This window comes from Cucurbita moschata, unplaced genomic scaffold (assembly GCF_002738365.1).
Source record: "Cucurbita moschata cultivar Rifu unplaced genomic scaffold, Cmos_1.0 Cmo_Scf00001, whole genome shotgun sequence".
NCBI classification, from domain to species: Eukaryota; Viridiplantae; Streptophyta; class Magnoliopsida; order Cucurbitales; family Cucurbitaceae; genus Cucurbita; species Cucurbita moschata.
Window position 1 is genome coordinate 2,723,340 of NW_019268517.1, and position 13,729 is coordinate 2,737,068.

General features: G+C 37.2%; 2 protein-coding genes across 2 annotated transcripts; both read left to right on the forward strand.

Annotated features, from left to right (window-relative positions):
- The first annotated feature begins 1,612 nt into the window (after window positions 1–1,612).
- LOC111442369 (uncharacterized protein At1g01500) lies at window positions 1,613–5,720 on the forward strand. Its single transcript, XM_023079755.1, has 3 exons — window positions 1,613–1,661; window positions 1,922–2,637; window positions 4,529–5,720. Exons 2-3 carry the CDS (start codon window positions 1,936–1,938, stop codon window positions 4,757–4,759), a joined length of 933 nt encoding a protein of 310 aa, XP_022935523.1. The 5' UTR covers window positions 1,613–1,661; window positions 1,922–1,935; the 3' UTR covers window positions 4,760–5,720.
- Window positions 5,721–7,960: 2,240 nt separating this feature from the next.
- LOC111442359 (C-terminal binding protein AN) lies at window positions 7,961–12,796 on the forward strand. The gene is made up of 7 exons (XM_023079743.1): window positions 7,961–8,795; window positions 9,352–9,520; window positions 9,612–9,742; window positions 9,952–10,752; window positions 10,833–10,880; window positions 11,352–11,465; window positions 12,406–12,796. The coding sequence occupies exons 1-7, from the start codon at window positions 8,208–8,210 to the stop codon at window positions 12,475–12,477; spliced, it is 1,923 nt and encodes a 640-aa protein (XP_022935511.1). The 5' UTR covers window positions 7,961–8,207; the 3' UTR covers window positions 12,478–12,796.
- Window positions 12,797–13,729: the final 933 nt, after the last annotated feature.

The following is a 13,729-nucleotide window of genomic DNA, read 5'->3' on the forward strand; positions in this document are numbered from 1 at the left end:
TTTTTTTTTTTTTTTTTTTTTTTTTTTTTTTTAATTCGTACCATTAAAATTTAAGAGTATTTTTTTAATTAATTTAACTTAAATTTTAAAATTATTTTCTGAACTATTATAAAGTTGACATTAATTTAATAAAATAATAAAAAATAATGACATGATGATAACACTAATTGAATTTTTATTAATAATATATGTTTTTTTTAATAATTGATTTAAAACTTTATAGACTAATCAAAATTGAAATTAAAATTTTAGAGACCAAATAAAAATAATATTAAAGCTTGGTCTAATAGAAATTAAATTAACATATTTAAAAATGCGAGAAAATAAGATTAGTATTCGTAAGTCTTCTACCTCCACAAGATCGTAACAGTAGCCTTGTCCTCGTCTGATATGAACCAAGAGACATCAATCATACAATATGCTTCAATGAAGATGTGGAGAAAAGGTTATCAAAATAATCAAAAGATGTTTCAATTCATGCTACATTGAAGAAGAATAAAGTTTGATTGTTGTAAATTTTGGGTGGGTTATAATTTAGAGTTATTGTGTTTTAAGACTTTTTATTTAATTTCGGTTACATTTACATAATGGCTAATTATGGCCATAAAGTGTGAATGTTACAACTTTTGGAATGCCTTTAATAGTTTCATTTTGAGGCTATATAAAGCCATCTATGTTGTATTTGTAATAAGACTTAGAAGATATATCAAAAGAAGCATTTGTGCTTTTCTTTAGCCAATGGCTAAGTTTCTTTGCAACTCTATGTAGTTTAGGTTGCATGTAGAATCATTCAAGCTCGACATGATCAATCTTGCTTGTGGAGTGATTCGAATCTCAAACAAGTGTTCTTGTCTTGAGATATTTGATCAACAAGAATCATTGAAGCTAGACATGATCGATCTTGCTTCTGGAGTGATTCGAATCTCAAACAAAATGTTCTTGTCTTGAGATATTCGATCAACAAGGTAATCCGAATCTTATTCCCCTTGTATTGATTCCTTATCTTATCATCGTCCCCACACTCAAGGCTAACAGTTGAATTCGCTCTCTTGCCATGCCTTTTATCCACTCGATTGACTCATGGGTCGGGTGGTGATGGTAGTAGTAGCCCTGTCTCATCCCCACACTCGATGCTAATAGCCGAACTCGCTCTCTTGCCTTGCTCTTCACTCACTCAATTGAGTCATGGGTGGTGATGGTAGTAGTAGCTCTGTCTCGTCCCCACACTCAAGGCTAACAGCTGAACTCGCTCTCTTGCCACACTCTTCACTCACTCGATTGAGTCGTGGGTCGGGTTGTGATGTCAGCCGTAGCCCTACCTCGTTCCCTCCCTCAAGGCTAACAGCTCAACTCGCTCTCTTGTTACGTGTTTTCAAAGATAATAATAAAATGGAAACAAAATAAAAAATCGTATATGGAGACGACATCTGACTTCACCCGACTTATTTGTATGGAAGGACGGACGGACGGACGAGAATGAATGAAAGGACCAACACTAACTCAAATTTGGAAACAAAACGGGCCTTGGAAATTGGGCCGGGTTTGGGCCCATCTACAAGTGGCATAGTGCACGTATAAAGCAGAGGGGGGAGTTCTTGCCATTGGAACGACGTGTGTCTCGGAAGTCTGCGCCTGTCTACGAAATATCTGCAAGCAGACAGGTCAGCCTTGAAGCTTCATCACTGTTTCATTATAATAACCTTACAATTCTTGATGATTTCTATCATTTCCTTAATCTCCATGAAAAATTCCTGCCCATTCCCTCAAAACCCCCATTTTCCACGCAGTTTCCCTTTTCAAAACCCTAATTTTCGCCCCCAATTTACTGTTTACGGACTCCTCACCGGTTTTTTCTTCCGATGATTCCCAATATATGACGAAAACTGCTTCCATTGCGTTGTTCTTTCTCATTTTCTTCCAGAATTCGAGGATCTGATGGACTTCCAAGATAAAGATTCGTCCATGGCGGTTTCCAGGACCTCGAATTCGTATATCAATGGCCCTTCCTTAAGCCATTCTGCTTGGTTGGAGGTTCGCCTCTTCTACGTTCGGATTTCTCCCTGTGTGATTGATAGCGTTCCTGATCATCTTAATCTGCGGCACCTTCGTCGCGAAATTGGTGTTTCCCTTGAAATTAATGGTTCTCAAATTCCGGCCTCTGATTCCGTTTCTATCGCCCTCCGTCGTGATCGGCTCAGCAAGGAAACATCGGAGGTTACGTACGTTAGCACGGACAGTATTCGGGTTACCGGCGGTGTGGAGTTCGAGGTGTATGAGAATGAGGATTTGATTCTCTGTGGGTCTTTGGAACGAATGGAGGCCAATTGGGTTAATGGGAGCATTGGATTGGAGAACAATTCGAAGACAGGTTGGACTATGGACTGTTTTATGGCTGCGTCCATGTGTTCGGGTTCGTCGGCCTTCTTCCGGCCTAAACTTGGGGTTTCTTCGCCGGCAATTGAGGTTTATATCGCCGGTTGTTGCTCCGGCATGCCTGTGATCTTGACGAAGACGATTCTGGTCAGTCCGAGGCGGAAGAACCAGAGGCAGGGTGTCCTGGATGCAATTCCGGAGGATGAAGAAGTTGGGAAGGAGGAGAATGGAACTAATGGATTGATCCAGCACCAAAAAGTGCAGGTAAAATGTTGTTCTTATATTTCCTTTCGCAATTCTCGGTATGTGAGGTGAGCCCAGGAATTTTTTATTTAAACGTATAATATAGCTTGTTGATCAAGAGCAACTGAATTCTCCCCTTTAAAACTTTGGATTCGTAAGAATTGCAGATGCTATACATAGGCTTGTCGAACAAAGCTAGTGTAGAGATGGCATATTGGCATGTTTACCTCAGGATCCCACACCCTTACATCCTTGGAGACTTCACACACTTTAGGACAACTCGATAGATTGCAAGATTTTATATTATTAAGCTTTATGCATGGGCTTGCATCCGGGATGATAGTGGTTTTCTTGTCTCTTAAGTCTAGGTATTGAATTTCAACATTCCATAGAGCTGGGTGATATTTTGATGTTAGGTTAAATTAATAAGAATACCCGCTAAACTTTGTCTCAAAAATATTTCTATACTTTTAAAAGTTTGAATAATACCCTTAAACTTTCGAAAGAGTTAAAAAATGCTCTTATGGTTGGTTTTGAATGGAAGCCTTGACTTTTCAAAGTGTTTCAAAAATATCCTTGAACTTTCAAAATTTCATCAATATCCTTAAACTTTTACGACATATATGGATGAAACCTATGTATCTATGTTCTATAGATCATCTTCCTCTTCGATTCAATCTATGACTCAACAATTTCTCATTTTTTTCTTGCCTCTTAATTTTATTCTTTTGTTCTTCAATCCCTAATTTTTTCCCCATTTCTCTCCCTTTTTTCTCTTATTAAATATCAAAACTCTAAATAGAAAGAAGAGCTCTCTCATAAGCATTTTCAAACATAAACCTAAGAAACTTCAATACCCAAATAGCTAATTTCTTTAAAGTTGTCTTGAGTTGAGAAAAAGCCAACTTGAAAACAAATGGTCTATTTGGGTGTTGAAGTTTATTATATTCATGTTGAGAAATGCTCATAAACGAGAGAGTCTCTCGTTTTTATTTAGATTTTTCATATTTAAGAAGAGAGGAAAAAAAAAAAAGAAGAAATGGAGGAAGTTTTAAAGATTGAGGAATGAAAGAAATGGATGTAAGAGGGTACTCAAGAAACAAGAGAAAAAGAAAAAAAATGAAAAATGAGAAATTATTGAGTCTAGGTTAGAGGAGAGAGAGGAAAGAGAGATGATCTATGAGGTATAGATAAATAGTTTCAGTTTACATACTAATGATGAGAATTTTTCAAAAATGTTAGAAGAGTATTAATAAAAAATTTGAATGTTCAAGGGTATTTTTGGAACACTTTTGAAAGTTAAGAATATTTTGAAATAAAGTACAAAATGTTCTCATCGAAAACTAACGGCGAGAGTATTTTTTTTTTTTTTTTTTTTTTAAGTTTATGGGTATTATTGAAACTTTTGAAAGTTCATGAGTATTTTTGAGATAGAGTACAAAGTTCAGGGTACTTTTATTAATTAAGCCTTGATTTTAAAAGTTGTACCCTGGAACTTTCTTCATTTCATTATGGGTAAGAGATTGAATGGTGATCTCGGAATGTATCATACTCATTATGTTCAAATTATGCTGTACAATGCTTATAGAGAACTGTGATAAAAATAAGTGTTTCTCTCTTCACTATAGATTCTGGTTGTGAATTGAGTCAAACCACTTGGTCCTCCTCTATTGCTGAACCCTTTTAGTCATATTATTTCTTTTAGAATCTTGGTTGCGTTGATTATTTGATCCCTGTTCTTCGACCGCTTTGTCCCTCGATCAATCATTGAAAACTCAGCAATTTCCAGGAATACGTCAACTTCTAATCAAGTTATAATCCCTTGTGTTTTGTTGAGTTGTTATGATCTGTGGAACATGGTTCAATTGCTTTTTGCTGTACTGATTATATTCCTTTCTTGGACTGATTATAGATGTCAGAGTCTGAAGTTGATGGTTATGACTCATATGGTAAAATGGGGCATGGTTTCTACCGTGATGATATGTACACTGGCGAAGATGGGCAGCTCTCATGGTTTAATGCTGGTGTTAGAGTGGGTGTTGGCATTGGTCTTGGAGTGTGCCTTGGAGTGGGAATTGGGGTTGGCTTGCTCATGCGTTCATACCAAACCACAACGAGACATTTTAGACGACGGTTTATGTAATTAGGATATCGTTACTCGGGAATCTGGAAACTGTTATACTAGTGAATATACAATAAAAGGGATGAGATTTTCGGGTTCCCAATGGTTAAGCCTGAACATAACATAAGATAACGCGGGCAAGAAGGCACTAAGTTTTAGGACTTTGAACAGAATCAAGAAATCAGTGATAGCCTCTCCAGGATGTTGTGCATTAACTTTTTCTCTGGGCTGAATGAAAGCTGTACAATCTCTCCTTTTTGTTCTATTCTCTGTATGAAGCACTTCCTCTCTGGAAACGGAGACCTTCTTGTTCATTTCCATGGCTGCTTAATATTCTATGTATATGTTTCTTTACATAAAATGCAGGCTTGTTTCGGTGCTTATCCTCGACCACTGTAGCGTTTTTTCGAAGGGCAGCATTGAACACAACCCTGCTGAAAAAATGGATTTCCTAGAACAGAATAAACTTGTGTGAGGTTTGACTTCGTCTTAAGAGTATCTACTTTTCTGTACTGGTGCTGATGTATATAGAATCCTGCCTTTTTTTTTCTCTTCTCCTTTTACATTGTCATTTTTTCCCTATGTTCTATTTTGTTTTAATTTAGTTTCGGTACTTTCGTTAACACATTGGTTCGGTTTCTAACGTCGGTTGTCCAGTTAAATAGTATTGAAAAGCTGACATGGTAGTACAGGTGGGGTGATGATGTATCAAAGTCCCCACAGAATCTTGTCAGCTTTCCATTACTGTTGAACTCGATAATTTGATTTGGAGATGAAACGAACATTTTTACGAAAGTACAAGAACTAATACGAAACAAAGGAAAAGAGAGGACGAAAATGTATAATGATTAAGTACTAGAGTTAGAGTTTGAGTTGTTCTGTCCAAAATTTATCTCACGTTTCATGTAGCAACTTTCCCTGGATGAGTTCTGTGAATGTGATATGCAATTATGCACCAAACTCATGCAGCCTCTTGAGCTCATTTCATCAGCAATATGATCTGTTCTACTGTTTCTTCAGGTTGGTTACCTCATGCATTAGTTAGCTAGTAATTGGCGTGTCACGATGAGAGTAACGTTTCTTGAAAGACGGGATTGTAATCTTTTTGTTAAACAGGATTTCCTCTACGTAAAAGACGAGTATTGGTTACCAACAGGGAGATGATTTTGTATATGTTTAAATACCTTTTTGGTTCCGAAACTTTTTAACGTTGTTCTTTTTGGTCCTCGAACTTTCAAAGCGTCCATTCTTGTGTTGATCTCTTATGATCATTTTCTGTTGATGAACTAACAGATGGAAGACGATGATGATGATGTGGCACTTTGTCGAAATGAGTTGGTGCCAAATAAGCAAGGTAATGGATGCATGAGAGATTAACCATAGTCCGAGGACAGTTCTTTCATCCAGCTCTAACATCTCATCTTCACCCCTCAAATCCCAAACCCAATCCTCTAATCCAACCCTTATTTCTTGTATGAGCTTCTCTTATCGCATGCCGACTGGACAAGCGGTGGCAGAACGTCGTCGACTCGTGCTCGAATCCCCCCGTCTACTCTATTGCGTCTGTTTAGAACCAAAATAGTATCTATATCTGTTCTGTGCTTAGCCTACCGTTGATAAGAAACCAAAGGCCCTCTTGTTCCTCTTCTCCATCTGTTTGGCTTCCGATATAGAATGTGTGGAAACTCATATCAACATTGCAACTACATCATTTTTCTCTGTTAAAGTCCTCGAGAGAAAATTGTTAAGGATTATTGGGAGTTTGTCCCATATTGGTTAGTTTAGTGGAAGATCATGGGTTTATAAGTGCGGAATCCTATCTCCATTGGTTAAGGCCTTATGGGGAAGCTCAAAGCAAAACCATGAGAGCTTATGCTCAAAGTAGACAATATCATATCATTGTGGAGAGTTGTGATTCCTAACATGGTATCAGAGTCATGCCATGTCGATAAAATCCTCAAATGTCGAACAAAGAATTGTGGGCCTCGAAGGTGTAATCAAAAGTGACTAAAGTGTAAAACAAAGGTGTACTTTGTTCGAGGGCTCCAGAGAAAGGAAGTCGAGCCTCGACTAAGGAGAGACTATTCGAGAGCTCTATAAGCCACAAAGGAGGCTTATAGTGTACTTTGTTCGAGGAGAAGATTGTTGAGGATTATTGAGAGTGAGTCCTATGTTGGTTAATTTAGTGGAGGATCATGAGTTTACAAGTGAGAAATCCTATTTCCATTTATATGAGGCCTTTTGGGGAAGTCCAAAGTAAAGCCATGAGCGCTTATGCTCAAAGTGGACAGTATTATATCATTGTGGAGAGTCGTGATTCCTAACAAAATTAATGATTAGAACAATAATAGACATTTTTGAAAAGCCTAGAAACTGAAATAGTCATTTTAAAAGCTTAAAGATCGACATGGATATCAGAATAGGACACTAAATGAGTTCATATTATATTTAGTTTTGTGGAAGGAATTAACTTAGAAATGGTAATAAAATTGTTAAAAAATTAAAGAAATATTAAATAGTCAAGTTACAATAATATTAATAAATGTGACTGCTTTTAATATTTGAAAATTGTTTTTCAAATATTCAACGTATTTGAACGTACAAAATCAATCTGATTGAAATGTTCTATTGCATTTAATTGAAACATTCTTCGCAGTTTAAATATAATATATTTAAATTATAATTCAAATATAACCATAAACAAGCAAATAAAATAACTGAAGTGATTACCCAATTTACTCAAGTAAAAATGAGTACAAATTTAATAGTTTTGAATTTAAAAAATAAAATATTTTTATAAATAGTTTTGAATTTTAAAAATTTTCATTTATTTGTTATTTTTTTTGTTAATATTATATTAAAAAATAATAATAAAATTTTATCAGTCCGAAATCATTTAGCCGAACCTCAAAAATTATTTTTTTAAGTTTTTAATAAAATTAAATGATATTTTTTTTATAAGTTTAAGGATATTTTTGAAATAAAATATTAACGATTTTGGTGCGAAGTTAAATTATAATAAATTATAAAGTATATTTTAATTATTATTAAAAATTTTAATTGAAAATTAAATGCAAAGTTAGGGAGGTATTTTTATTAAATTGGATTTAAATTAAATTGAAATGATTGGTGGGTTGGAAATTACTGTTTAGGAGTCATATGATAGTGGTTGCAATGATTCAAAGGAAGGATATAAATGGAATAAAGTGAAATCACGAGGGTATGCAATAACCTTTGGCGGAGGGCACGGATTTCACTGACCGAAGACATTTTTCTTCGCACTCAAAAACGACCCGTCGCCGGGCGGAACGATCAACCACCAACTTCAAACACTTGCTGCAGACGAGTTCGCCGGGAGAGAAATGTCGATTTTCCTTTAAGATTCGACCGGAATTTTGGACTTTGCCTCAAGCTCTGGTGTCAATACGAGCTCCGGCGGGGAGGTAGGATCATTTCTGCAGCTGCGACGATGAGCAGAAATCCCAGATCCTCCGCCGTTATCCCTCACCGGAATAACCCTAAGCCTCTTCCGTTGGTTGTTACTCTCAACTGCATCGAAGATTGTTCGCTTGAACAGGATTGTCTGGCTGGCGTTGCTGTTGTGGAGCATGTGCCGCTTAGTCGTTTGGCGGACGGGAAAATTGAGTCGGCTACGGCGGTGCTTCTTCACTCGCTTGCGTACCTCCCGCGGGCTGCTCAGCGTCGGCTTCATCCTTACCATCTTATTCTCTGCCTTGGTTCTGCTGACCGCTCTGTCGATTCTGCTTTGGCTTCGGATCTCGGTCTTCGTTTGATTCATGTCGATACTTCCCGAGCGGAGGAGATTGCCGACTCTGTCATGGCGCTTTTTCTTGGCTTGCTTCGTCGGACTCATCTACTCTCGCGTCATACACTCTCGGCTTCGGGATGGCTCGGTTCTGTCCAGCCTCTTTGCCGTGGAATGAGGCGCTGTCGAGGACTGGTTTTGGGAATAGTTGGTAGATCTTCTTCAGCTAGGGCTTTGGCTACGAGGAGCTTAGCTTTCAAGATTAGCGTGCTTTATTTTGACGTCAGTGATGTAAGTTTCCTTGCTCTTTCACTACTCTCTTAGGCAAACATTTAAGTCTTTTTTTTACTTACCAAGAGCATTTGTTTCCAAATGACGTGATTCCATAGCTAGATACCACCAGTATCTTTGTTGGATCTTGGAGGGTTACATTAGTTGGGATTTGAATGACAATTTCAAGATTGTAATCAGCTTATTCGTTCTTTGAAGTCTGCACCATGATTTATATGAAGCCTAGAAACTGAAATCATGAACTCTATTTGATATCCGTTTTGATATAGCAAAATTCTGATTCCCCTGCATTCTTGTGCGCTAGACTTTGGGCTAAATAAAGTTTTACGAGGACTTATCATTTGTTCTTAGTTCATTTTTGGTGGTTTTTATATTTCCAAGTTTTTCCATCTTGGGTAGCTTCATGAATGTGTTTAGCAGGGCTCATGCTACCTGATAATGGGTAAATTCAATTTTCATCTACTTGTTTGCGTTCACTTTGATTCGCAATGCTTATTCTTCTTTTCGACTATGAGCATTGTTTTTAAATGTTTTTGCTCCGAGCTCTGTTATACAGGGAAAAGGAAAAGTGAGCAAGTCGACAGTAACATTTCCATCTGCTGCTCGAAGAATGGATACTCTTAATGATTTGCTTGCTGCAAGTGATCTCGTTTCACTTCATTGTGCTCTAACAAATGACACGGTTCAGATTATCAGTGCTGAATGTCTGCAGCATATAAAGCCTGGTATTTAATAATTTGAACGAATTTGAATTCATTATTGAATGTTCCTTTTATATTCTGTTTTACGTTAATGGGAGATTATCTCGTTTTACAGGGGCGTTTCTTGTTAACACTGGTAGCAGCCAACTATTAGATGATTGTGCTGTGAAGCAACTTTTGATCGATGGAACCTTGGCTGGCTGTGCCCTGGATGGTGCTGAAGGGCCACAGTGGATGGAAGCATGGGTATGTTACTCTTTCCACAGTTATATCAATTGAAATGCTTGGTGCTTTAGTGTTTTGAATATTGTAATATTGTAATTCATTCTTAGTAGCACACTTTACCTGTCCATGGTTTCAAAATGAGTAGAAATTCTAAGAAACAGATGAAGTATATACTTCTAGTTAAAAAGTTCAGTGAGTAACCAATAAATTATAACATAATTGTGCTGCAGGTGAAGGAAATGCCAAATGTTTTGATTCTTCCGCACAGTGCAGATTATAGTGAAGAGGTATGGATGGAGATCAGGGAGAAATGTGTCTCTATATTACAAACATTCTTTGTTGATGGGGTAGTTCCTGAGAATGCCATCTCTGATGAGGATGAAGATGAAAGTGAAGTTACTGAAGTAAAAGAACAGTCTGATGGTCGAGGCAAAGAAGTCAGCATTCAGCTTGCTGCTGTTGAGCGGTTGACTGATGATAACCACTTAACTCCAATGAACTCCCAGAAGAAAGGGTTGAATCTCTCCACTGGGTCATCCAGTCAGCCCCAGAATTCCACTTTGTCACAAACTACCGTCACCAGGTCTGATGGAAGACGCAGTAGGTCTGGTAAGAAAGCCAAAAAAAGGCATACACGTCAAAAATCTCAACAGAAGGTAGACGATAATCTCATGTTAGAAAAGGAAAGTACCTCTCATCGAGAAGATGATACAGCTATGAGTGGCACAGACCAAGTTTTAAGTTCAAGTTCTCGATTTCCTTCCCCTGATGAATCAAGAAACAGGAAAGTTCCTTTGGAGACTATGCAAGAATCTACCTCAGATCCATCATATAAATCTAGCAAGAAATTAGTTAGAAAGTCTATTGATCAGCTGAAAGATGGCTATGTTATAGCCATATATGCTAGAGATCATCCTGCACTCCATGTATCCCGGCAACGAGTTAAAGGTGGTGGTTGGTTTCTTGATACCATGACAGATGTGACAAAAAGAGACCCTGCTGCCCAGTTTATGGTTGTTTTCAGAAATAAGGTTTGTTAACGAACATTTTTTTAAGACTATAGTTGTACTACTGGATAGCTGATATCATAAAATGATGCTCTATTTTTCAGGATACAATTGGTCTTCGATCTCTATCTGCTGGCGGGAAGTTATTGCAGGTAAGACTACAAGCTTGCTGTACCATATTTTATACAATTGGTCTTCGAACTCTGTGTGTCGTGCATACCCACCCTCACCTCATGAACACACATTTTATAGAGATGATTTTATTCTCGTTAAGAATGGAACATTTTGGCATAATAACGTTGAGCTGAGTTACTTATTCGCGTTGAAAATTTTGTTTTTTGGTCATGAATCTTTAAGCCTGTTGTGAAGGTTATAAATCTTGAAGTTTCTGTATTATTCCTCTTTCATTATGCATGCCTGGATCTCTTTCTTTTAACCTTTATTGGCTCAAGTGGTCCTCTTTTAATTGCGACTTTTCTCTTCACCTCGATGAAGCATTTATCAATTCTTTTTTTTATTTTTTTATTTTTAACTATTTGAGCAAGACCCATCTGGCTGTGGTCAAATTCTTTTAATTTACCATCTCTAAATCTCAAGGTTCAGTTTGATCTTTCATTTTTCAGATAAATCGTAGAACAGAGTTCGTATTTGCTAGCCACAGTTTTGATGTTTGGGAGAGTTGGACACTAGAAGGCTCTCTGGAAGAATGTAGGCTGGCCAATTGTAGAAACCCCCTGGTAAGTTCTTTTCGTAGTACTTTCTTGAATCTTGATTGCGTACTGTTGTCTCTAATTCATGACTGTAATTTTATGAAAGTTATTTTCTGTTCTCTTCTCTATCTCCCCCCAACAAAAAGAAAAAGAGGTTTATTCCTAATTAAAATCTCTAGCCTTCTTCCCTCCAGAGGGGAATATAGTTTTCTATAGACCTTATTTGGTATACTTGTGGGAGTGGCTTTAGTTCCTGATTTGTCTTAGTTCGACACGGTCATCTGTATTTTGTATTTGTTGAATAGAAGAGTCCCATCTTTCCATCCATGACATCAGTGAACTTAGTTATATAAAATGGTATATAAAATGGCTCATCTTGTTGATCCTAAGACTATGAGAAATATAGCTTCACTTTTAATCAAAAGCACTTAAAAAATTCAAAACTAGCTGTCACCCCACCATTGCTACATCGAATAATTTTTTATTTGATTGATAATCATATAAAGTGGAAGATATTTTTGCCATTTGCATCAAGCTCACACTTCCTTCTTGTATGGGTGCTCTTCCAGAAGCACACACTAAAATAGGAGGTAAAAGTTGGTTTGTAGCATACTCGATCAAACGGGTGATTTTCTCGCCTACTACAGATCCCATACTAGCCCCATAAACTTAAAATCCATAATCCCAATTGCTATAGGAATACCGTTTAATTTACCTGTGCCTCTTTGAATAGCATTCTAACAACATTTTAAAGTGCTTTGAAGAAGTGTTTTCAAGCATTTTCTTAGAAGTACAATTCTTAAAAGTCATCTCAAACTCCTTCTAAGCCATGGTGTTGTATCATGCGTCTGAATATGAGCTTTCTAGTGTTCCTTTTGCAGTATGTGATGCATAAACATTCCTTTTATAGATGAATCCCTTTCTTCCACTCATCTCTATAGTATTGGCTATTTAACGAAAATTGTAGGCACTTTTGGACGTGCGCATTGAAGTCCTCGCAACCGTAGGTGACGATGGAGTTACCCGTTGGCTAGATTAGACGAAGTCTTCAAATTTTCCACCCCATTTGTCGACTAATTCAAGGTTTGCTTAACTTTGAAAGGTTTAAAAGTTGTAGAGCATTTTTTTCTTCCCTTGTTTTTGGTTAGCTTATTATTCCTCTTTCGGTTGTTTGCCTTCTTTACTATAGGCTTTGATGTTGTAGGCTATTATTTATTCAACCTGTGGATGAATGAGTGTGCTTTGTAATCTATTTTAGGGCTTTGCTGAGAGTTTTTTTAAGATTGAACGCACTTTCTTTCTCCTCAGTGTAAAACGTAAACCAATGTATTGCTCAATTAGTTCATGATTTAGTTCCATAAATGCTCGTAAATCCTGAAATCTGGTAGGAATTTTAGAGGTCCAAGGCTTTGCCCTTTTAGAAGCATCGGTAGAAATCAAGTAAAAAAAGATTTACAAATATAATTTTCATAAATTTTACGAGAAGAGGGTGTTGGATGATGAAAGTCACACATCGGCTAATTTAGGGAATGATCATGGGTTTATAAACAAAGAATACTCTCTCCATCGATACGAGGCTTTTTGGGGAAGCCCAAAGCAAAGCCATGAGAGCTTATGCTCAAAGTGGACAATATCATACCTTTGTGGAGAGTCATGTTCGTCTAACATGGTATCAGAGTCATTCCCTAAATTTAGTCGTGCCAATAGATTGGTAAAGCCTCAAATGTCGAACAAAGGACTCCAAAAAGAAAAAGGAGTCAATCCTCCATGAAGGCAGTCAAAAAATGACTAAGACTCCAAAGGAGTCGAGCCTCGATTAAGGGGAGTCGTGCTTTGATCGAGTGGGGATATTGGATGATGAAAGTCTCACATCGGCTAATTCAAGGAATGATCATGGATTTATAAACAAAGAATACCCCCTCTATTGGTTGGTATGAGGCCTTTTGGGGAGGCCTTTTGGGGAAGCCCAAAGCAAAGTCATGCTAATGGGTTTATAAACAAAGAATACTCTCCCCATTAGTATAAGGCCTCTTGGGGAGCTATGCTCAAAGTGGATAATATCATACTATTGTGGAGAGGCCTTTTGGGGAGCCATGCTCAAAGTGGATAATATCGTACTATTGTGGAGAGTCGTCTAATAGGGGCATGTTTAATCTTTATATTATTCATCAAGTTTATCGTATGCTAAAATAAATTACATTATTGATACATTTATGCTTTTTTTTTTTTTAACAAAATATTTTCTTTGCAGCAAGCCTGTGATTTTTAAGTCATGCCTACCATTACCTCCT

What these genes read in the sequence shown, in the direction of transcription:
- LOC111442359 (XM_023079743.1), top strand. Translation starts at nt 8,208, where the DNA reads ATGAGCAGAAATCCCAGATCCTCCGCCGTTATCCCTCACCGGAATAAC. An exon ending in TTTATTTTGACGTCAGTGAT is followed by an intron (nt 8,796 to 9,351) that starts GTAAGTTTCCTT and finishes TCTGTTATACAG; the next exon opens with GGAAAAGGAAAAGTGAGCAA. An exon ending in TCTGCAGCATATAAAGCCTG is followed by an intron (nt 9,521 to 9,611) that starts GTATTTAATAAT and finishes CTCGTTTTACAG; the next exon opens with GGGCGTTTCTTGTTAACACT.
- LOC111442369 (XM_023079755.1), top strand. Translation starts at nt 1,936, where the DNA reads ATGGACTTCCAAGATAAAGATTCGTCCATGGCGGTTTCCAGGACCTCG. An exon ending in TCCAGCACCAAAAAGTGCAG is followed by an intron (nt 2,638 to 4,528) that starts GTAAAATGTTGT and finishes GACTGATTATAG; the next exon opens with ATGTCAGAGTCTGAAGTTGA.